This window comes from Sander vitreus, chromosome 16, assembly GCF_031162955.1.
Source record: "Sander vitreus isolate 19-12246 chromosome 16, sanVit1, whole genome shotgun sequence".
Lineage (NCBI taxonomy): Eukaryota > Metazoa > Chordata > Actinopteri > Perciformes > Percidae > Sander > Sander vitreus.
Window position 1 is genome coordinate 17,088,315 of NC_135870.1, and position 23,056 is coordinate 17,111,370.

Sequence of the window (23,056 nt, forward strand, 5' to 3'; positions counted from 1 at the left end):
TGTATTGGAGAGTTGCACTCCGGAATTAACAGCAACTTTGTTTTTACACCACATGAATTTTGTTTAGTTAGTAATTTTGTAAAAAAAAAAAAAAAAATGAAACTGCATAATACCCAGGTTTAAAAAAATATCGACTACAGTAGATGCATATCCTATCAAGCATGTCACAGTGACCAAGCATAGTGACCATGTTAGCTTGTTAAAAGACCGCCAACGTTTGATTTTTCAAGATGCACTGAAGCATATTTGCTCAGTATGTGGTGAAAAGTGTATACCTTTAGTGTCACACAGACTGAAAAATGGGCATTGGTTTACAATTTCACTGACAACAATGGAGCAATTTTCAGACATTGATCAAATGCATTCACGACATGCAAGGTGTAACTGGTGAATATTACCAACCCAGTCAAATAATTTGAATTTCTTAACTTTGATTTATCGTTTATGCATGCAAAAAATAATGCAAAATCCAACTGTGGCAGGTAGAATGCCGAGAACTAAGGTGATCAAATTAAGAGTAGCCATTTAAAATCCAAGTAAATCCGGCCTGCAGTGAGGAAAAACAAACTAGTGGTCACCAAGAATATATAAGTTGAGTTAACCAGAGGACAGGACACATCAAATTGAAATATGTTTATTTTCATAAAAAAATGAAAGTAAAGCAATAAACTGCAAAGCACAGGATTGCAAAAAATACCAACGATATCCAATTCAAAGAAGACAAACTGAAAAAACAAAAGACTATACAATGCAACAATCTTAAAGATGGAGCAGTTATCGCCTCTTCTGGAAGATGTTGCCTCGTCCCATTCCACCACGGCCCCGACCCCTTGCAGCCACTGCAGATTTAAAAAAAAACAAAAAAAAAACGACAAATTATACCAAAATGACAGCATATAGAGAAATGGACATTCTTTAGGACCTTGAACAGCGACAAAGACTATTGAAAGAAAATTAATTACAGAGGACAAAACAGAGACACCGGAATGTGGAAAGCATTTCTCTCCTGAGAGGTTTGAGTTCTTTTGCACAAATAAAGTGATCAGATGTGTAAACGGCCGAGGATAGCCGGGGAGATACTGGTGGTCCAAAAACCTTCCACTCACCTTGTGCTTTGAGAATAGCTGCCTTGCCCCTTCCTGCGCCGGATCCCTGGTTCTTGTTCTTCATACTCTTTAACATAGGAGCATTCTTTAACATGTCAGGTAAGATCAGGAAGCGGATCTTGCTGCCACGGATGTAGACTTGTTCCAACTGTGCCACCCGGCCGTCACGATAAGTTACTGTTATATTAGACATCTGTGGAGACAGAAAAATTGCAGTTTTAGCTAGAAAACACAGTTAAATCACATGGTTGAACGACAATCTTTTTACAGGCTAGAAGGGAAGGGGCTAGGCGAGAACACTAATTAAATTGAACTCAATCTAAACTACAGCTTGGCTAAATATGGCAGCGCAAGCATACATGTTTACACTGACAATAGGTCTTTTCAATCAGAGGTTCACAATCCTGGTCTTTCAACACTACAGCTCTGCTGCTTTCATTTCTTACCATACAAGTAACTAGTTAGCAGGATTGAGAGCCATGGCTCTAATACTTGAGGAACATGGTTGACAATAGGGGTGCACGATTCAGAAAATGTCACGATTCGATATCGATTTTCAGGCTCAAGATTCGATTAAAAATCGATTTAATTACAAAAACGATTTGATTAAAAAAAAGGATTCACAGTATGTAAATGTAGTTACTTTTCCCATGTGATTGCAGTAGACATAAAATAAAAAAAATTAAAAAAATATGAATCGATTTTGAATCGGTAGAGCTTGAATCGCAATTCGAATGTGAAACGATTTTTTTTGCACACCCCTAGTTGACAACTATTGTGTTCAATGAGACACGCCACCAGATAGGGGAGCACGCAAAACCTTTGATTAACTAGAAGTCAAGAAACTGTATTCATTCATGGTCCAAAATATTTAGCTAGTAGCTTCAAACCGAGTTATGTTGGAAATGAGCAGATGAGGAACACAAAGAAGTAACACTTAATCCATACAATACATTAAAACATGTCAATATAAAAAGCATACATGCCCCTAATTCCAATATATTGGAGGTTTATTTGGATCTCCATTAGGTGTTCATGTCAGGATAAACCAAAAAAATTAAATCAGCCATCAAGAAAGTTAGACAAAAGGAGGGTAATCTGTAACTCTCCTTAAATCTCACTCTCATTAGGCCTAAGTGTTTCCTTTCTGTATAGGTACTCGTGATATTATTCAAAACCCAAGGGCTCACAACAAAAACTGAGTTGTGTGTACAAGTAGTCGAGCATGCACGCTATTTAAGACAAAACGCAAGGAAAAGTAAAATTAAAAAAAGTGTCATAACACTGTGCGCAAATCAGGCTGTAAGGAGGAGCTTCATTTATGATTATTATTCAGCATTTATTGTCAAGGACCAACCTGGCAGTTCATGTTGTCCTCAGCCTCAATCAGCTTGCCCCTGTACACCTCTCCAGTGTTGGTCTCACAGGTCACAATGTGTCCCTCTGCCTCATGCAGCACTTTGATTGGTACGCCGATAGACATTTTTCAATTGTCTTCCTGAAAAAACATGCAACGTTATTGTAGGAAATGTTACACATGTTGCTGTTCCATAATAAATGGCAGTTACCAACATATTTTCTACAATCTACCTTTACTTCAATATATTTAGAAATTGTTTTATTTTATTTAAACTACTCAGAAATCACAAATTGGGCCAGTCAAAATCATGGTTATGCGAATCCATTAACGTTATTTGCATTAGCCATCTCTATGCTGCTTTAGCCCTGGAAAGTTACTGTATACCTAATCAGTCTACAACGTAGCAACACCTAGTGCTTACAACATTTCAGTTAACTACTACATACTAATCACAGGCCTTTAGCAGGATGCAGTGATTCATACATATGACCAATGTATTTATAAAAGCAGAGACACTTAACGTTAGCCATTAGCTAAATTAGCTATATTAGCTAACGTTAGTCCTCCATGAACTACAACAATACAACGCTAACGTTACCTAACAAGAGTTAAGCCCTGTATACATTATTTTTGAAGTAATTACTACAAACCAAAGCCTGATGCAATTTAAATACTTAATCTAACATTAACGCCCGATTCTTTACTAAGACACTTTTGAGTTTGTCAAACAGGCGGAACCATATTAGCCGACTGAATGAATGTGCTCTTAAATACAACACATACAAACACCACTGCTGGGTAAACTGAGTGATAATGCTGTTTTGCCCAATCTGTTAAGACGGTTACCTTGATTTTGTCTTGAAAACTGATTACTTTGTTGTTCCTTCTTGAAGAGTGCAACGTGCGTTTGTCGCTTTTCGCGTACCTTTTGGAGCCTTTTCCGCCTACCCACAATGCCACAGTGGTTCAATGAAGTCCTTCCTGTGCCATCCCGCGGTGCATTGTGGGATTGCACCGCTGATTTGTTTATGGAATTATATTTCTAATACCCTGTAACACCAAGCATCCACTTTTCATATATATATATATCTCTGTGAAACATACACTAATATACTTTCACTCTTTACTCATGTATATAAGTAACCTGTTAGATTTATTATTCTGTATTTTATTCTAGCATAATTTGTACTCTGCACCATTGCACATTGTCTCTATGTGTATATGCTTACACACTTTTTTACGATCATACTTATATATGTACATAACAGACAAATGTTTATCTTTGTTCAGCTTGCTGTCTTTGTTTTAGCTGTATGTCCAATCTGTGTATGTACACTGAGAGCAACAACAAACAGGAGTCAAATTCCTTGTCTGTGTGTACACTTGGCCATTAAAGCTGATTCCGATTCTGATTATTATACTGGTTTGTAAGGTGCTTATGGAAAATCTGCCTGGTGTTTTGCCAGAGGACTAAAGCTCTGTTTGCCTGACCCTTGGTCTTTTCTATAATCATACAGCAAGTGTTTTAATAGATTTATTCTCAAGAGGAACACAGTTAAAAGAGTTTAGGCCATCTATGCATAAATATCCATGTAAACCAACAACCTCCTAAATACACTAACATCACAGATGCAATAGTCTACATTTATTAAAATAATAAAATTAAAATAACTACATAGGGCATTCACTTTTTTTTATTTTCCTCCAGCGTGGTCTCTCACTATAGGAAAGTCAAGCCACTAGATATTAGACACCAGATGTTTTCTGTATGTTGTGGGTCCATGTCTCCACTGCATATTAGCCTGAGAGAGATCACAAAGAGAATCCTTAAACAAACATTGTTGTTGCCTCTAAACAACTGAGTTATTCTGCTAATTTGCTTGTACTATCAAAATGGCACGCAAAAACTTTGCATGCCAATGTCATGGTTCCCATATAGTAATTTATTACAACAGGTCTATGGCGTTCTATAAAGATGCCCACTGTATTGTACACTGTCAGGACATGCTTTTTTTATTGTCATAAAAATGATTCATGCTTGAATTATCCATAACCACATACTTTTCATAACTCCTCAAAATAGCACAAAAGAAACAAAGCATTAAAGTTAAATTGTTTAATTCATTTTAATACCCCTGGGCATGACCATAAAGTATAACTGATATGCATAGTTTTTGAATAGGCATACAGTACATAAGCTAGATACATACCCATATGTTTATTCCTGGAGACATGTCTCTGGGATTGCTTTAAGACATGTAACTTTGACGTCATTTTTCAAAACTCTAGACACAAAACTCACAACCAATGATCAAAATACACATTTTTCAATTGCTTGGATACAATACACATAAACCAAAGATCATTTGTTCATTTAACAAAGCTCACCTGCTCAATATGACACAACTTAACATCAAAGTACTACTATTTCAAAAAGCAATTCACACATTACATTTCAGATGATTGTCTATTCATTTCATTACAATGATCTAACTATAAATCGATACAACTACTCAAAATGATAAGTAACTGTTGAATTACTCTTAATGCATAGTTGTATGGAAACAGACAAACAATATTCCATGTTTAGATGATGAAAGTTTCAAGATAACAAGATTTATTGTCACCAATTAGTGTGGAGCATGAACCACATTATCTATGGATGTAATATTTCATCATCATTCTTTACTGTAATGTACTACTGTTTATCAGACACTGTTTCTATGGTCCCATGTACCACCTTTAAGACTATTCACTGTATTGACAGTACTGCACTGTAATGGATGCAGGCCCTTGGAATTGCTTGTCCAATTCTGTCAACTTGTTACTGATGATTGAGGTATATACTTTATATATAAAGTACTATATATATATATATATATATATATTTATACTGCTCAGTGGCCAGCAGATTAGACTGGGGTTGTACTGGGAAGCTTCCAGGTATGAATGTGGAACTGTGTGAATGTGACAGGTCGTCATTGCAAATGATTGTTCTAAATCAACTTACCTGGATACTGTAAATAAAGGTTAAATACAGTAAATATAAATATATATATATATATATATATATATATATATATATATATATATATATACTCGTACCACATTGGTCTGTAGTATTCTCTCTACTACTGCAGTACTTTTACAGGGATATATTTATATGTAGTACCATAATGAAACATGTATCACCTATTTTGTACTACAATATTTAATGATTGTACGAACGATGACCCAGTGAAACTATGGGTAGCTTGTGTGTGGGTGATCTAAAGTAACGTTTCAATGGTATTTCACAATAAATTAGTTTTTTGAACCAATGATTGTGCAAGTGCAATATTTCTTTAAAGATATGAATGCACAATGCAGTGTTTTGAACATTGGACAGCCTGTGTTACAAGTGATGACCGTTTTGAGTTTTGTGTCTAGAGTTTTGAAAAACGACATCAAGGTTCTGAAATTAGTAGCAAAGGGATTGTAAAAAAACTGTAATGCAGGCCTTTCCCACACTGTGAGGGCTTTCTAATGAGGAAAGAGAAAGCGTAATGGCATAATAAAAGACATCATCAAATGAACCTGCATTTCATTTCCATTGCATCAGGCTCATTGACTGGCGTCAGCAGCCAGTTTACTGTAAACACCTCTTGCTGAGTAGTCTGGGGTCATCTGTTTGTACTTTAAGTGTGTGTGTGTGTGTGTGTGTGTGTGTGTGTGTGTGCGTGCGCGCGCGTGCGCGCGTGTGAGTGTGTGTGTGTGTGCGTGTGTGTGTGTGTGTGTGTGCGTGCATGCGCATGTGTGTACATGTGTGTTTTTCAAGTTGTCTATTTGTGCAAACCTGACTCTGAAAGTAGCCACACTACAGGCATATGGAGTGATATTTGAATAACTCAAACAAGCTCTTTGTTTCGGATGGTTGGTAACTGACCTTTATACATTGGGTGACTTTGATACACATGTCACATAGTTGTTGAACCAGCAACAGACACATGTTGCCTGGCAGTGATTAAATCACTGATGAAACTAGTCAAATTTTCTGTTGCTGTAGCTATCCAGAGAAATTACTTTATCCTGAGTTGTCTGTTAGGACTGTGTTTTATGGTTCATTCAGACCATTCATTACTGCTCTTAGAAGGACATACTTCAGTCTGTGGGTGCTTCATATATGACAGTATGTATGCAACTGTGGTATGTATAGCTGATTCATTGTAGTTCTGTAGCAGAAAGTGAACTCAGCTGATGAAAAACAGTGAACTAATAAGTATTTAAGACTTTTAATTCTCTGTTGAGTAAAAACAATACATATGGCCATTACAAAAGGTGACCTGGTGCAACCTTATAAAAAAAGCAGTTTAAAGTCTGTTAAAAACGCATTGCAAGATACAGTACAGTTGATAAAGCAATGTTTTCTGTATTGCTTTGTCTTTATGTGTACATTGTTTAAAAGGCATGCAACCTAAAAAAAGGGAGATTTATCTTGGAAAACGAATACATAGATGTAATTGGACTGCATGTCAAGAAAATGTTATTATCAGCCTGTTTTAAACGTCCACGTGCTTTTGACAAATGCTGTTGTTTGCTTGGAGATGTGACCCAACTCAGAGATGGTTGATGAGAAAAAGTAACAAAGCAGACCAAAATATTCCCTGGCAGAAACAGATTTGCTGTTGCTGTTGATTTGTTGAGGCCATATTAATCCTTCTACATATTGTCACGTTTGCACTCTCTTTTGTTTTATGGCAGTATAAATATATTTTAAACATCTTTGTTATGAGACTTCTGTAAGCTCTGTTGGTCAGACCAAGTCTGTTTTAGGGAGAGAGCCTGAACATTCTCAAAAGTAATGCAACTTTTAATGTCTTTCACTTCCAAAACATCCGTTCCCCTCAGATGTGTGACCGACTCAACTCCATCCTCTATGATGCATGGTTGCTGCTGCATTGCTGGAAGGGTGCTACCCTTTATTTGGTGTCCGTTGGGTATGCAGCTGCTTGGTGCAGTGTTTAACATTGATGTCCAATAACAAGAGGCTTCATGAGCATCTTTTGGTGGAGTTCGGTCAGGACTGGGGTCCAGGATGTAGCTATTCACCACTGTGCCACCTGATGAACCCTCTCTACTGGTATAGGAGGAAGTCTGTATGATACTACTGTTGCCAACACTTCTGCCATCACCACTCCCAACCCTAAAGTCATCCCTCTGCCTGAGGATGTGCTGATGCAGGATCCTCCGAAAGGTCTGTCTGAACTCCCGAATGCGATAAGCATAGATGAAGGGATTCACAACAGAGTTAGCATGGGAGAGGATGATGGCAATGTTCATCAACCATATATGTGCGCGCCCACAGTCCTGACACAGGTGGTTAAAACAGTTGATGATGTGCAGCGGAAGCCAACACAGAGCAAACAATCCTACAATGATGGCCAGCGATTTAGCAGCATGCACTTCCTTCTGCAGGGTTGAACGAGATGAGATCGACAAAGACGTTATTTCTCCAGGAGAGGGTGTGTGCGCAACTTCCAGCACCATCAGCCGGAGCTGACGCCGAGCAGCCATAAAGATATTGGCATAGATGATCAGCATGACCACCAGGGGCACCAGCACACAGCCGAAAAAATTGAAATACACCATGTAGTCCAACGTAACCACTCCTTCAAACAGGCACTCCGTCATTCCGTCAGGGCAGATTTGGCTGTTGATTGCGGCGGTGGTATTCCAACCTGCATAACAGAGCCAAGGGTGATTAATTGCCAGTTTCATGTTTTAATAATGTCAAGCAAATATTTGCAGAAAGAATTCTATATGGTAAAACATTTTTCATTTACAGTAATTATGGCAAGTTAATGTGCATTGGTTGGGTTTCAGACCAGGTTAGCTGGATTAAGGCCAACATGAAAATGCCAGATGCATTTCTTGTAATTGTCAGTATTGAAATGAATGAAAACACTTTTCTCTCGAAATAGAATACAAATGCATTTCCCCATTTTTCTTAAGTGTCTTTTTCATGTATTTTCATATGTCGGACGTTGAGGCTTAAATCAGGTTTACTGTGAATAACTCTTTTCCAAAATTCAGATTTTCTGGCTTTAAACAACTGAAAATGAAACAAAATGTAAACCCAACCATCTCCTCAGAAATCTGTGGACGATGTAACAGATGGCACCTTTATGTTTTTCTACAGGCTTGGGTAAGTCAGGTTTACATTTGCCAAAATGAATCTCCTACCTCTGTTCCAGCCGAGCATGGGTGTCAGGCCGATGCCTACTGAGAGAACCCAGCACAATGTAATGAGGCCCTTTGCCCTATGTCCTGTCACCAGGCTGTGGTACCTGAATGGTTGAACAGAGCACAATGATACATTAGGGCTAGTTGCTTTATCTAATCTCAGTTTGATAGTTTCCCTATGAGGAAAAGTCAATATTTGGTTATTTAAATGAGGAGGAAATGGTCATGCATTCAAACCTTAATGCGTTAATTATTTAAAAAGCCAAAGCCAGAGTTGAATATATATATATATATATATATATATATATATATATATATATATATATATATATATATATATACTTACTGTAACCTCTCCAGTATCTTTGCCTGCTAATAAAAGACAAACCACACATCAAGTGTTTTAAATATCTGAATTCATTCTGCAAAGGTCTGTTAGCAACACAAAGGCCTTGATGACAGTATTTTTGTATGTTCTTCCTCCCGCCCATGCTAAAGGATGGAGTAAACACAGTGTGAGATGTGTCGTTGCATGACTCTGCAAACAACCTAGGGGGTGTGAATACATCTGTAGTAAAGGGCAATTCCTTCCTGTACTGTCATTTACCGACACACTTCTTTCTTTTCTAAGCTGTAACGTTAGCTCAAAGCTATGGAGATTTTATTGAGCAATGCAGTGAAATACAAAAATAACAAATATTACAGTTTTTTCCAACTGCTTACACACATTTTCAAAACTATGTCTCCTTTTTTCAAAACTCTACACACAATTCCCAAAACTGCACACACAAAATGCAAAATGCCTCACATCTCCTTCAAAATGAAACACTGCATTCAAAATACCATAAACACATCTCAAAATGAAGCATTTGCATCAAATGACAAACACTTTTTTCATAATAGTACATTTTTGGTTATACCATGTACACACTGTTGTTCTAAATCTAAAGCTCTTTTGTCTTTCTTAGGCTTATAGCTACATTTACAATGTTCTAGAGAGAAAGTAATCTGCTAAAAGTGGTTGAAAAGTGCACTGTAAACAACAATGTAATGTTACAGTAAAACAGAAAATATTTATTGGGCAAAACATTACGTTTGTAAGAGTAGCACAGTGTTATATACAGTAGCATGAAACAAGAAAACAAAAGTACAAACATATGTAAACCAAAGGTATCATTTTTGGAATAAAGAATATGTGTGTGTGTGTGTGTGTGTGTGTGTGTGTGTGTGTGTGTGTGTGTGTGTGTGTGTGTGTGTGTGTGTGTGTGTGTGTGTGTGTGTGTATGTTAACTTAAATATACAATAGCTTTATGTTATAATGTTGAAGATTTTTTCTTTGGTCTATTTCACTGACTCAAGGACATACAAAAATCAATAGTATTTTTGGGTCTGATATATAATTCAGATTCATGACCACTTGCACACAGTCACATGTGGCAGGCCATCTGAGCTATTAATATCCAGACTACTGGACCCGATTTTAAAAAGAAATCCTGCTTTCAACATTTCAATTAAGTCTTTTCATAATTGTTGCTCCATCCTCGAGTTATTAGTTGTTGTTTTTTTTGTTGGCAGCATTATTATGGAGATTGCTTCATGCAGACATGAGGAATGCACAAAAGAAATAAAAATAGAAAATCAGCATGAATAACCACGGTATTCTTGGTAACATTGTCCCATGATGTGACTGAGATCTTTCATGGCCAGGGTGGTGGTCGGTAGGCTATATTAAGCCTCCTATAACTCTGATTAATTATTAGCTCTCTGGTCTTTGGTGCCAGGGGGTGTGGTGCGGGCACCAGCGTGAGCACTCAGACACGTGAAGAAGCCGTTATGCAACTGCTCATGCAAATGCGTCACATGCTGTGGCTTACTTGATGAAATATCCACTCATGGCAGGAGTAAAGAATGCAGCTGTGGCTTTGGTTACACACAGATGAACAATATGAGTCAATGGTGTGTCAAAATGTCTTGTGCAGAGAGAATGAACAACACTCTTTATTGTAAGCTGCAAGACATTTTAAAGAAGTATCATTTGAATGGTGTTGATTCACATGGATAGAAATGATCAAAGCCTTCATCAGATTTAGTCCCTCCAACAGCACACAAACAGTAAACTAATAAAGCATGTGGAGACATATAGCTATGTCTGCCCACAACCGGCCAGATTAGCCTTAATTGAATTAGATCTCTCTATAAGATGTCATCTTATAGATCTCTCTATAATTCAATGTGTTTCACTACATGACATCTGCTTTGGATGCCTCTCACGTTTAATGGTTTACCCACACTATGCCTTGTGTGTGAGAAAATGTAATGTAAAATGTAAGGGAACTGTGCAACAGTTCACAACCAACAGCCAATAAAAATTAATTCTGCTAAAATCTTATTTACAAGACAAAATGCAGCTCTATTATCAAGTCCCAGAGAGATTTGGACAGTCTGAAAAGTGAATTTGGTGAAAGTGACAGCGTGGGAAAGCTGTCTCTAGGTTTCAGTTTTCAGCACAGTCGATGTGACCTTTTTGTTTCCTCTCACCTGAGTGGGTTCTTGATAGCAATATAGCGGTCTACAGCGATGGCCAGCAGGCTGAAGATGGAGCTCTGAGTGAGTATGAGGACGAAGCAAGCAATGAACAGGCAGCCGTAGAAGTTGGCACAGAAGCCGGTACTGATGGTGGATTGAGAGAAAACATCACAAGTAAAACAAACCTCAATATTACATTCTTTTAAATCTAATAAAGCAATGTTCCTTAAGTTATTACCCTAAATCAGACCCAGTCTGAAGATTACACTGAAGTGAAGTCCTATAAAAAAAAAAAAATGATTAAGAAATATTTAAACGAAATAAAAAAACTTAATGATACCTAATAGTGATAGCGAAGGGAATGGCCAGCAGCCCCACAGCAATATCAGCCACTGCCAGTGACACCACAAAGTAGTTGGTGATGTTCTGCAGGTTAGAGTTGAGACAGACAGCCCAGCAGACCAGGACGTTCCCAGCCACAGACAGGCAAGCGATCACCACCTCCAGGCCGATATAGACTAGCTGGTCATACCAATTCAGCATGGTTATTTTTTCCACTTTTTTGCTTTCTTTGCGTTTTCATCCCACGGATTCAGCTGCTTGATTTGTTTTTAAACAAAATACCTTCTTGGCACAACTTAAGGGAGGAGTGATTGTGTCACAGGAGGACAGCCAAGGCAGGACGTTCACACCACAAAATATTGGCAGAAGTCTGACTTAACTTTCTACTGTCACTCACACTATACCAGTCAGTTTTCCTCTTTGTCTCTGCAACCGTCCCCGCCGCTTTGCAGTGGTCTAAATAGAAAGAGAGAGAACACAATATCAGTCTAGTCTGTACAAACAGATAACCCCACACACACACACACACACGTGCGCGCCCATACACACACACACACACACACGCGCGCCCCCACACACACACACACACACACACACACACACACACACACACACACACACAGATTAGAAAAGCCATCTATCTTTGAAAGACAGGGGTGCAGTTTGTTTTCCATCCAGGGCCAAAGCAGACAGTCCAACAATGCACCTTTTATTTCAGGAAAAGTTTCCCAAAACCGTTCCACACACTAATCATTCCCGTCACTGACATGCTTTCCTCCAAATTCACTGATAACTACACAAATTAAACCACCTATAAATTTGAAAGCTATTGTACCAACATTTTGTTAAGCTATCTTTGCTGTGTTTTTTCAGGTTATTTAGCTAAATTCCTCTATATCAGGGGTCTTCAACGTTTTTCAGGCCAAGGACCCCTTAGCTAAAAAAGAGACGGACCCCTGACCACATATATTTTATACAATTGAGTCGCAAGGTGTAGGGCGGCCTAAATCCTTTATACATACCTTTTTATGGTGCGTACAATACCAAGCTTTTAAAATAAAAATTGCTGCCATAGTCGTATATTTATACATCATGTTTTTATGTTAAAATGTGGCACATTAAATCCTTAAAGCTAAAGTGCGTAGTTTCTGTCTCCCCCATGAGGAATTCTAAGTAATGACAACAAAACTGTCAGCGCGTCCACATGATACAAGCCTTACGTGACTGTGCACCACCCCCACGCCCCCCTTCACACTCTTCAGAAGAGGTAATTATCTTCACTCGATTTTCTGCGCGGGAAAATCACCGGACATCACAATCTTCTGAACATAGTCATACTGAGAAATACAGAGAGAGTTGTGTGGAGCTGATAGTCTTAATTAGCTCTGTAGCAACTCATTTTGCTTGAATGTAACGGACGTTCATAAATATCAAAATGTCACGCACTAAAGCTTTAAGCTAAACTGTATCTGTGTGGATGGCTGACGTATGGCTACCTTAGCTGTAGGCCAGAAAGCCTATCATCAGTGTTGTGTGCATTAAAAAGAATTACCTTTACTAATAATATTTTGGATTCATGTTAATGTCTATTTTTAGACATATTTCCATTTTAAACCATCTAACAATAATTTGTCTGCCCCCCTGCAGCAACTCTGAGGACCCCCTAGGGTTCCCAGAGCCCCTGTTGAAGATCTCTGCTCTATATTGTAAGCAGAGGGGATATTATAGATAACCTCCAGAAGAAGTGTGAGTGAAATGTAGGCCAAGTAATTCAGATTACTCAGATAGACAGAAAGAAGACAGACAGGTTTCCAGATCATGTCAGATAATAATAACCAAGGCTGCATTGATCCTAGTTAGGGCATTACTATTCATTTTCTCTCCAACGGTTAGAAATCATTGAAATTATCTTTGAACTACGGCAACGAAGTAAAGTTGTTGGGAAAGTTTGTGTGGAAGCCTGCTATGAATTTGAATGACAATAATTTGCCTCTTGCCTCTGATTTGCCAAACAAGTTCATCTGGTTGGAAGAAACACAAAAACATTCATATAACACTTGCTTTTACCTCCTTTGACTTGAAAGACAGAGAACAAAGCAGACATATGTTGAAAGTGAAAGTTATTGACGATTTATAAATATGACCTGCCCAGGTCCATACAGAGGGTAACATTTGATAAGATAAGATTCAACAAGATTGAATGTGCCACAAACAAAATGATTCTGTGTCAACAAAGGGAAAATGAACACTAGGAGCGATGCCTGGACCATGACAGCATATCTCAGAGAATAGGAATTTCCAGTCCAGTCATTCATTCAATTGAACTGTTTCCCATCCCAGTGTTCTCCTACTGGGTATCCATAGAATAATGTGCCACTGATGAGTGTGATCTTAACAAACAATTACCAACTACGTAAATTGACTAGTTTCAGTCTTCATATGTCCATATACTCTATAAGTCATCCTTGGAGCCCATGAGAATGCTCACTCACCTTCTCCCAACATCTAGTGGGGGATGTCAAATTATTATTTTTTTCAAATCTTAAAGCCTGTCAGATTCTCAACCTCTGAACAGCTTTGAAGCAGATGCAGCTTTGTATAAGGGAAACTGTGGTGCTAATTATTAATATTAAAACAGCTAAGTTAAGTTTAAATTCAGCGAAATTCAGTTAATGGGGAATTCCCCATTGACTAACATCAAACCACACACACTGGGGGGATGAAACTCACATTTCCTTTAACTGTTTTGTTAAATTTGTGTGGGTTATTCCTGTCTGTGACGGTTCAGGCTTGTCTCAATTAAACTGGCCTCACTTGTACTGTATGAGAGCAAAGCTCGTTAAAATTCCCTAACTGCCTAGTGTCTTTACATGGAAATGGAAACTGCCAGTGCCTGTGTTAAAAATCAGAAAAAAAGAACAGAAAAACAACCATTTGGTTCGCTCCACACGTTGTTCTTTGATTAATCTTCCTCTGTTGGCCACATATGACCCTTTAGCTCCACCAGCAGTGATCCTGCTTGGCATGTAGGCTACATCGGACCAATGTTCTACTTTTCCCCTATTGTTTCGCTGCTGAAATCTTCTCACAGACCAAAGGAATTTAAAAACCAGGCTTTATTCAGTGTGTTTATGCGGCGTCCAGTCAATTAGTTTTTTTTTTTTTTTTAAGACCTCAATAGGCTGCAAAAGTTTCTGAACCTGCACAAGAAAAAGAAAACAATTTCAAAGAGAAAAAATAAATAACTCACATAGCTTTTCCCCAACGCTTCAGTTTATAAATTACAACATTAAGCTATCATATGGCGAGCCCCTCTGGCTTAACCTTCTTCCAGTTGGCTGCTTTGACACAAACTATTCCCCTTTATTCTGATCGTGGCTATATGGACCTAGAAGCCTTGGAGGAAGTGATAAGAACATACACATCCTGCTGGTGGGGATCTGTCTGCCCTATCAATCAGTGTACCAGCTCAGCTCCACCAAAGTCAAAGGGAAAACAAACAAAAAGGGAAAAGCTGCTGTATTACTATTGGCAAAATCAGTGTGTGTGTAACTAACCAGTGAGGCACTGACATCATTATTGTAGACTCCTGATAGCAGGAACAGATAGGACAACAGAAACATCAGCTGAGCCAATTCTGAACAATCACTGCAGGGCATGTTGTGTGTAATAGATATCAAGAGATGATGAAAAGGCTTCAGCACTGATCACACAAACCTTTCCACAAACTGAGATGAATACACACACTCTAACTATTAGTCATTACAGTGCTTATGCATTATTATGTATGTATGCTTCTTTTTTACTTCAACCATCTAATTCATCAATTCATTGTCATAAAACTCCACAATTCTATCAGTGAAAGCTTCCATAGTTTAAGTTAAAATAACCAACAATTTACCGTCAATTTATAAAAAACAGTCGTTATGCCATAGATTATTGATCAAAACACCTGTTAAGCTCTTACTACTGGTGTTAGAAAACTATGCAAGCATCAGTTGACAAACACATTTAACAGCCTGAGCAAGCAGAAAACGACATTTCTTACCTTTTATTATTGTGAAAATAAGAAGTCTTTCCACCCAATCCACATGTTCAGATGTTCAGATGTTGGCGGAAGCGCACATTATAAAGTTAAAGAACACATACGTTGATGAGTTTACCCCAGTAAACTTACATGTAGTGAAAAAACACACTGAATAAAGCAACAAATGTGGTATATCCTCTGATATGACACCGCTGCTCATGTTTGCTTTGTCAGGAGAAGTTTGAAGGTGCGCACTGTCGCTGCGACAGGAAAAACACGTGTGTGTGTGTGTGTGTGTGTGTGTGTGTGTGTGTGTGTGAGTGTGTGAGAGAGAGAGAGAGAGAGAGAGAGAGACGTTGTGTCGTATGATCGTTAACGAATTTAACACTTCTTGGATATGTCAGCCATTAAGAACGCGAGAAAGTCCGTTCTGAATCCATGTGCACACCCTCCATCACGCACCTTGTTTGGTTTAGTGTAAATGAGGCTGTGCATAAAAATACACACGCAGTCAAATAGGAGGAAACTGAAATGCACTCTACACCACTTCTGGGTGTTTGTTGCTGCAGTGCATGTCAGCATCAGTTGTATCAGTCACATCCATGATTCACCACTTCTAAATAAGATTATCTAATTCCAAGCAAAAATGTTCTGGATGATTTCAAGGAAGTTTAAAAAAGTGTGGTGAGACTGCACCAAGTACCTGTATATCCTGTTCTTTGCTTGCTCTACATGAATGGCAGCTATTGTGTCTTCACTGATTTTATCAATGAATGAGGGGGGTCGGAGAGAGGGGGTAAAGCGAGCCTAGTGTATGTAACTTTCTTTAAGTTCGTAAAATAAAGGGCTGCAATCATGTGTACCCACAGTGCCCCATCTGCCAATATTGGGCTGCATCACATTGAATTATCACAGCTCTTTACACACCTCATGATTAGGATTATCCATCATTCATTGCATCCAACGTTTGCATGCTTTAATATATTGAAACAAATGAAAGCTTATATAAATATATTTCCCGGTTTTGTTGACAACAATAATATATTTATATGTATCTAAAACAAGTTAAAGAAGATTATAGCTACCTTTTAAGTTGTACCTTTCCAAACACATCAGGGAGAATCAACTAAGTAAAACTTTTATTGCATTCATGCTAAGTCCATCATGTCATAGTTTTCACCTAAGGAGCTACCTGCAATCTCAAATTTAAACAGAAGATCTGTCATTCTGTGTAGATACAAGGAGAGTTTATTTAACATTTTTGTGTACAAACATAGGCTGCAAATGCCTTCCAAACATGTTTGCCCTCAGAATACAGTATTCATTTTTACAGTTCTACAAGCAGAACATTGAATATTGAACAGGAAGTTCAGGAAGAGTTCCAAAAATGTAGGAAGTTAAAAAGAGAAAGTGTGTTGTGGTTGGTAGGCAAGTCTCCTCCTCAGCTTTACGTTATGTGTCGAATAAAACCAAACTAGCATATTTCCAAAGGTTGACGTTATCTAATTTAAAGTCAGTTTGATGTCGTAGAAGTGGCAGCAGAGGGTCATTTGAAAGTCTTAACTATAGCATGGAAATGTGATAATTACCAGAGTCATGTACAATAAATGGAAATTTGTAACTTTCATATAGAGCAATATGTTCCATATCTTCACGCTATTCCACAGAACAATTAATTATTGTATTTACTTTATCATGTACAGAGGGACTGAGGTTATGGAGGGTACATGCAGTTACACTGACAATCAACAGACCAAAAAAAATGCAGTTTTCAGAGCAATATAAAGACTCTTTTTTCCTCTACCACATACTGACAGCTTGGCATTTTAAAGAGACTAGAGGCGTACCGGCTCAACCCTTAATGATCATACGTCAGCGGACGCCACAATAAATAAAACGGAAACCAAATAATGTACTCTCTAGTATAATACATATCATACAACTCCATGGAAATGAAAGAGAATATTGAGTTGCGTGAACTCACAGGATCTACCATTGAAATGGACAAGATCCTGCATCTGCTATTCAGTTATCTAAAGCAGATAGCTAAACAGTCACAGTGACCAGTCTGGTGTACACCACATCTAACTTACAGAGATGAGCCGACAATGCAGGGGGGGGCTGTTCAAACCGGTGTTTGTAGTTGTACACAGTGGTTGTGATTCTGGGACAAAATAGTGACAAACAGTTGCAACTTTAACAGGATGTTTGATAAACAGACTGCAACATAAGACTTGTATTATCCCAAAGAAAGCACACCATATAAAGACCATTTTTCTAACATTAATTTTGCTTCAGATAATATTATATCATAAATAAATAGATCCAGTAGACCTTCTTATACCAAACAGGGACAAAGCATAAATAAATAAGAAGAAAAGGCATTAAAGGAGTAGAAACTTTAAGAGCCAAAACAAGGACATGTTGGGCAAGAAAAAAAGGACATGTTGGGCAAGAAAACAAGGACATGTTGGGCAAGAAATTCTGTCCTTTGTCCCATTAAGACTGACGCTAACACAGTTTGAATTCCAGCCACACAGTCAGATGAAGGGGGCAAGTAGAACGGGCATGTACAGTATGAGCTAAGACCATGCTTAAGGTTAAGGTCCTGTCTTAGTCTTTAAAAGATGAAAGGAGTGTGGCTTTCCACAGCAAAGGCAACAGGAGACTTAACAATGTTTCAGAATATCGCGCAAAACAAAAAGTGTCGAGGCACGATAGGGTAGAAGAGTGTAGGCAATCGGGACTTATTATAAAGATGACGGACGAATGGTGGATTCATTTTCTGTCTCACATACTAACATATAGATGAGGAAACAATGTGCGCATGCTACAGTAGGGCAAACGTAGTGGAAGTACATAAAGTGGGACTGAAGGCATGAAGACTTTCAGAATAAAATCTCGACATTGTTATTTATGGGGTTGATACAATAATGGTGTTTAAGTTCATATTGTCATGTGCATATGAGTGTTAGCATGTAGAGAGCTGATATGTATCCAAAAGGAAAGCCTCCTCTTGCTTTCGAAAGTCTAAAGACAATTATGTTAAGAACTTAAAATGTGTTATAACATTTACTCATATGTGCCCTCACCTATGTTATCTTAAACATGGACACAGCCACACACAAGCCCTTATCAGATTCACTAAACTGGTCAGTTAGCTATAGTTTTATACTGAAGATATATATGGGAAACCAACCATGAAATTTACCCTTAAACGATAGGTTCATACAAATTTTAATTTGCTAGAAAAGGACATGCTGTAATAATGTAAACCAGATACTCACAAGTTAGTTACCAACATCCCAAAGTCTATGATGACACATTTGTGAACAGGACAGCAATAACCATAGACCAAAAAAATTAAAAATCCATAAAACATGCCTGCATGTTAAATCAAGGACACAGAAATTAAAATGAGAAATATGCAATTTTAGAATCAACAAATGATCTTAAGAGATTTCTTTCAAATTGGCCATTGAGTTGAACACCTTCAGGCGTAACGGGATGAAGAACAGTTAAAGGGACAACGAATTAGTAGGACATTTCGCCATATGCATGAGATAAATAAAAAATATGTCAGGAGAAGATGAGACAAAACAATATTCCTTCATTAAAAACAACAGATATGCTCTTCAATGGACATAAATGTCGAGTGCTCAGGTCACTTGAATTGTAATACAGTAGTTCTAACATTGCAGGAGTGCACATCTGCAGCCACAGATTAAATGGTACAAAAAGAAACTGTCATATGTGTGCGAGTGTGTGTGCTCTATTATGACATTGCATAATGTCTACACTAGACTTTCAGGATTTGAGACGTTTCGCCGAGGAACACCCAGCAGTTAAAGAGCTTGTGCCTTTTTCCACAGCAGCATACAGTATGAAACTACAATGTGTGTGTTACCTTCATAATAATATCTAAATGAATAATCGATAGGCTGGACAGAACAGCTGAGTAGTTTCTATACGAACAAGGCTAAATCCTGCTTATTTACCGCAAGACTTGAAATCAAGGCTAAGACCTACCACTTTCTTAATCAAACAGAAAAAAAAGTTGACTTAGAAAAATTAACTGATTTCTCCCTCCCAGGCCCCCAAAATAAATTACAATAATAGCAACACTGTTAAACAAAAAGAAAGAAAAAAATACAACTTTAAGATTATGTACAATGCTGTATCTGTAATTACAACTGCTTCCTTTTTCTCCTAGATACAAACAAATGAAACAAAATTTGGCAAGATGTCCTATGTTACAGTAAGAAGGACATTTTGTCCGCAAAGATATGAACACAGGCAGTTCCTATGTTAGAAAATATATTGCTTCCTGGATATTTGAGGTGAAGACTTGACACACAAACAATACAAATAGAGGAACTTTGCTTTTATGATCGCGAAAAACCGCAGGCAGTCAGATTGCAGTGTATTACTAATCATCGGGTTCCTTTTGTTTCTCTTACAGTTCCTATTAGAGCTTTGTCTTTGACTCCAACGGGGTTTGTTTACGTTGTAAACACTTTAACATAACAGGTGCTTTCTGACACAAAGAAGAAAAGCCAGTATCATGACAGCTCTGGATTTTTTAAACTCCCACAAACAGCACAAATGTCTCCTCTTGTCTTTCTCAGAAACAATGCGCTGAGTTTATGTAAGACACGGTTAGAATTTTCCTCAGCAGGACATGTTGCGTATTGAGTCTTGAGCTGATGATTGTCCAAAATAAACACAGATTGAGAACAATGCCCAAACACAAAGGTAGAAGGAATTTCTGATTTGTTGGCAAACTAATTGAAGAATCAAGAAAGACATATTTTGTTCTCTTATGGATTGATTTTGATAACTTCTCGATGTTGTTTATAAACCACAACGCGTCTACACGCTGTAAAGGTTCAATGTTAAGACCAACAAAAGCATGGTGATGAAATTTAGATGGCAGACGTACCTACATCATCACTAAAGGTAGAAGAAATCCTATTAAATATCAGGTAATGACATATAAATGGCAAGGACCTCGCATCCTCTGAGCTTCAGAGGTCCAATGGCGCCCTCTTGTGTTTGAGGGGGGCAGGCATTGCCACAGACGATCCTTTCCAGCTGAGAGCCTAACGGAATCTGGTCAGTCAATTCAAAAACATACTACTATAGGCTCACTTTGAGCCACTGTCTCTTTTTCACTCCTTCATGGTCAAATCGTCAGGTCGGCAGAGTCAATGTTAGCTCTATACTTCAGTGGAGAAGAGAATGCTCTGTCGTTTACTGTCCGGGGTGGGGATCGTCTCCAGCTGGAGGAAATACAGCAACACCTGGACCTGCAAGGCGATAGGAAGAGGAAGCGAGACAAATTGAGGTTTCAGTTGTTCAACCGTGCAGCTAGCGGAGCAGCTTTTGTTTTAGAGAAAAAAGCTTCACAAAATTTAAAGATAAAAATGCCAGAAGAAGATCTGTGTGGCTTACCTGTGCCATGACTTCCAGCGACCAGCTGTCCCCCATACTGATGGGTTGGGTGGGGTTAGCGGGGATCTTGCTGTCCTTCTCGGAAGGCCTCAGCAAGGTCGGACCAAACACCGTTGCCAGGTTGTGGAGAGACATCTTGTTGATGCTTTCCTTCTCTGCCACCCTGAGGAGAAGAGGAGTCCATTAGTGGAGAGATGACAAGAGCACATGCAGAGATGGGTCTGTGTACTGAATATCAGAGATGCTAAAAGTTTTAATGCCTACAACATTACATTACATGTAATTTAGCTGACGCTTTTATCCAAAGCGTCCCTACTAAAAAAAATTTAACTTTCCCCATAGTTTTGCCTTTAACAAAATATCAAATATAACAGTGAATGAGAAATAGTTTTCTTCTTATGACTCTACATCTTTCAATCTCCTGCTTGGAAGTTCACATTTTCTTGATAATCAAGGCAGCTATAACATTGCATTATCAATTTTACACAATCATCCAATGTTTGAGCATCTTGTTATTCAAAATCACCATGGTAACCAGGAGATATGTTGCTGTTGCAGTTGAATGATATTCCACAGTAGTGACTGCTTATGCTTTAATAGTATAAAAGCCATTAAGGTGAATACTGCACACAACAGGATGCCATTTTGAGATTAGCATGTCATGTCACAGTGATATTAAGAGTCATTCTTCCATGCAAGTTTGAAATATTATATCAACATTTATTTATTAATTTAAAAAAAAATTAAAATCTATCTGAAATATTAAGTTATGTACATACACTTGTTTGCAGTTGGATGCACCTCCTGTATATTTACGGCTTGTTGTAGTGCATATATCTGTTTTATTAGATTTCTTTGGTGTATGTGGGCATTCCTGTCTACATTTTATGCAAACACAGTGTGTTTACTTACCTCTTCAGGTGATCCAAAAGGAAAAGGAATGTGACCAAGTTGGGTTCTGGCAGCGACAGCAGTAAGTTCAACATACAGCTTTCTTTGGCAACACTATCAGACAGGGCTGCACGGAAGCAAAGGAATTGAGTTTTTACATATTCTGCAAATGAAGGTCTTTCTCTTGCTATGTTTGAGAATGTTGATAGCCCTGTGACTTACTGATGCCGCCTGCAAAATTGGGGTAGAGCTCATCAGTGAAGAGTGGTTCTGGCAGCTCTCTGAAGTACAGCTTCAAGGTCCCAGCAATGGCATTGACGTCCATCTCACTCATCATCACTGACACATCTTTATGATCTGCAGGAGAGACACAAGAACAACATGAAGACAGGAGGTCAAGCAATGACCAAGGAAGATAAGACGGGGAAACACCTTGGCACAAGCAGCAGTCGCCATGCGTCTTCTCAGATTCTGACAATGCAAAATACCAGAGTTCATTCTAGGATCAGACATTTAGGGGGGGCTCAGCCCCTAATGAGAATGGGATGCACCCCTCCCGTTAAGGTTTTTTGACACTATGAAGGAACTAAACCTCACACTTTATAAGTCACAGTAATAACGACCAATGTGATAGAATGTTCTAACATTCAACAATTTTAGTTGTTTAAGTTTCAATTTGGGTTCTAATTTGCACCATGAAATCACCAACTTCTTCACAACTGCACTCAGCAGAAGGCGAAGGCGTGAGTCAGGCACAACCACCTCTGATTGGCCAACACTACGTTTCTGTTAACCCTTTCCTTGACTGGGTTACAGGTGGATAGCATCGGCGACAGCAACACAGGATATTAAACCTGTTGCAAGCCCTTTGAACCTGTAATTGTTTGTCCTTTGTCACTAAGAGACAAGTACGCAAACTCTCACTTGAAGCACTAAACCTGATTTAAAAAAAATTATAATTTAGGAGGGCTTGAGCCCCCCTAAAAAGGGTCTAAAATCGCCCATGTAAAATACACACACTCCACACAAGATACTTTCACAATTAGCACACACAGAATGCAAGTTCAAAAGGAATTAGTTCAAAAATCTGGTTAAATCATTTCACATCAGAGAAAGGCCTCATGTTAA

The 23,056-nt window shown here is 38.3% G+C and overlaps 3 protein-coding genes across 3 annotated transcripts in view; all 3 read right to left on the reverse strand.

Moving 5' to 3' along the window:
- Positions 1-618: 618 nt before the first annotated feature.
- Positions 619-3,426, reverse strand: snrpd3l (small nuclear ribonucleoprotein D3 polypeptide, like). The gene is made up of 4 exons (XM_078270760.1): positions 3,313-3,426; positions 2,464-2,604; positions 1,107-1,299; positions 619-839 (listed from the first exon to the last, which is right to left on the reverse strand). The coding sequence occupies exons 2-4, from the start codon at positions 2,587-2,589 to the stop codon at positions 775-777; spliced, it is 384 nt and encodes a 127-aa protein (XP_078126886.1). The 5' UTR covers positions 2,590-2,604; positions 3,313-3,426; the 3' UTR covers positions 619-774.
- Positions 3,427-6,721: 3,295 nt separating this feature from the next.
- On the reverse strand, positions 6,722-16,137 carry adora2ab (adenosine A2a receptor b). The gene is made up of 5 exons (XM_078271767.1): positions 15,605-16,137; positions 11,555-12,012; positions 11,227-11,358; positions 8,689-8,792; positions 6,722-8,183 (listed from the first exon to the last, which is right to left on the reverse strand). Exons 2-5 carry the CDS (start codon positions 11,755-11,757, stop codon positions 7,219-7,221), a joined length of 1,404 nt encoding a protein of 467 aa, XP_078127893.1. The 5' UTR covers positions 11,758-12,012; positions 15,605-16,137; the 3' UTR covers positions 6,722-7,218.
- A 682-nt stretch (positions 16,138-16,819) lies between these two features.
- The window catches only part of bcr (BCR activator of RhoGEF and GTPase), an 86,516-nt gene continuing 80,279 nt past the window's right edge, over positions 16,820-23,056 (reverse strand). Inside the window, exons 20-23 of the mRNA XM_078271871.1 lie at positions 22,151-22,285; positions 21,950-22,055; positions 21,038-21,200; positions 16,820-20,892 (exon numbers count right to left, since the gene is read on the reverse strand). Coding sequence (XP_078127997.1) covers positions 20,803-20,892; positions 21,038-21,200; positions 21,950-22,055; positions 22,151-22,285 — 494 coding nt within the window. The 3' untranslated portion in view covers positions 16,820-20,802. The remainder of the gene's footprint in view (positions 20,893-21,037; positions 21,201-21,949; positions 22,056-22,150; positions 22,286-23,056) is intronic.

Excerpts from the sequence above, each read along its gene's own strand:
- snrpd3l (XM_078270760.1), bottom strand. The coding sequence starts at position 2,589 with ATGTCTATCGGCGTACCAATCAAAGTGCTGCATGAGGCAGAGGGACAC. Across the intron at positions 1,300-2,463 it reads AGGACAACATGAACTGCCAG|ATGTCTAATATAACAGTAAC; the intron begins GTTGGTCCTTGA and ends CTGTCTCCACAG. Across the intron at positions 840-1,106 it reads AGCTATTCTCAAAGCACAAG|TGGCTGCAAGGGGTCGGGGC; the intron begins GTGAGTGGAAGG and ends TTAAATCTGCAG.
- adora2ab (XM_078271767.1), bottom strand. The coding sequence starts at position 11,757 with ATGCTGAATTGGTATGACCAGCTAGTCTATATCGGCCTGGAGGTGGTG. Across the intron at positions 8,793-11,226 it reads GCTATCAAGAACCCACTCAG|GTACCACAGCCTGGTGACAG; the intron begins GTGAGAGGAAAC and ends TCAACCATTCAG. Across the intron at positions 8,184-8,688 it reads CATGCTCGGCTGGAACAGAG|GTTGGAATACCACCGCCGCA; the intron begins GTAGGAGATTCA and ends TCTGTTATGCAG.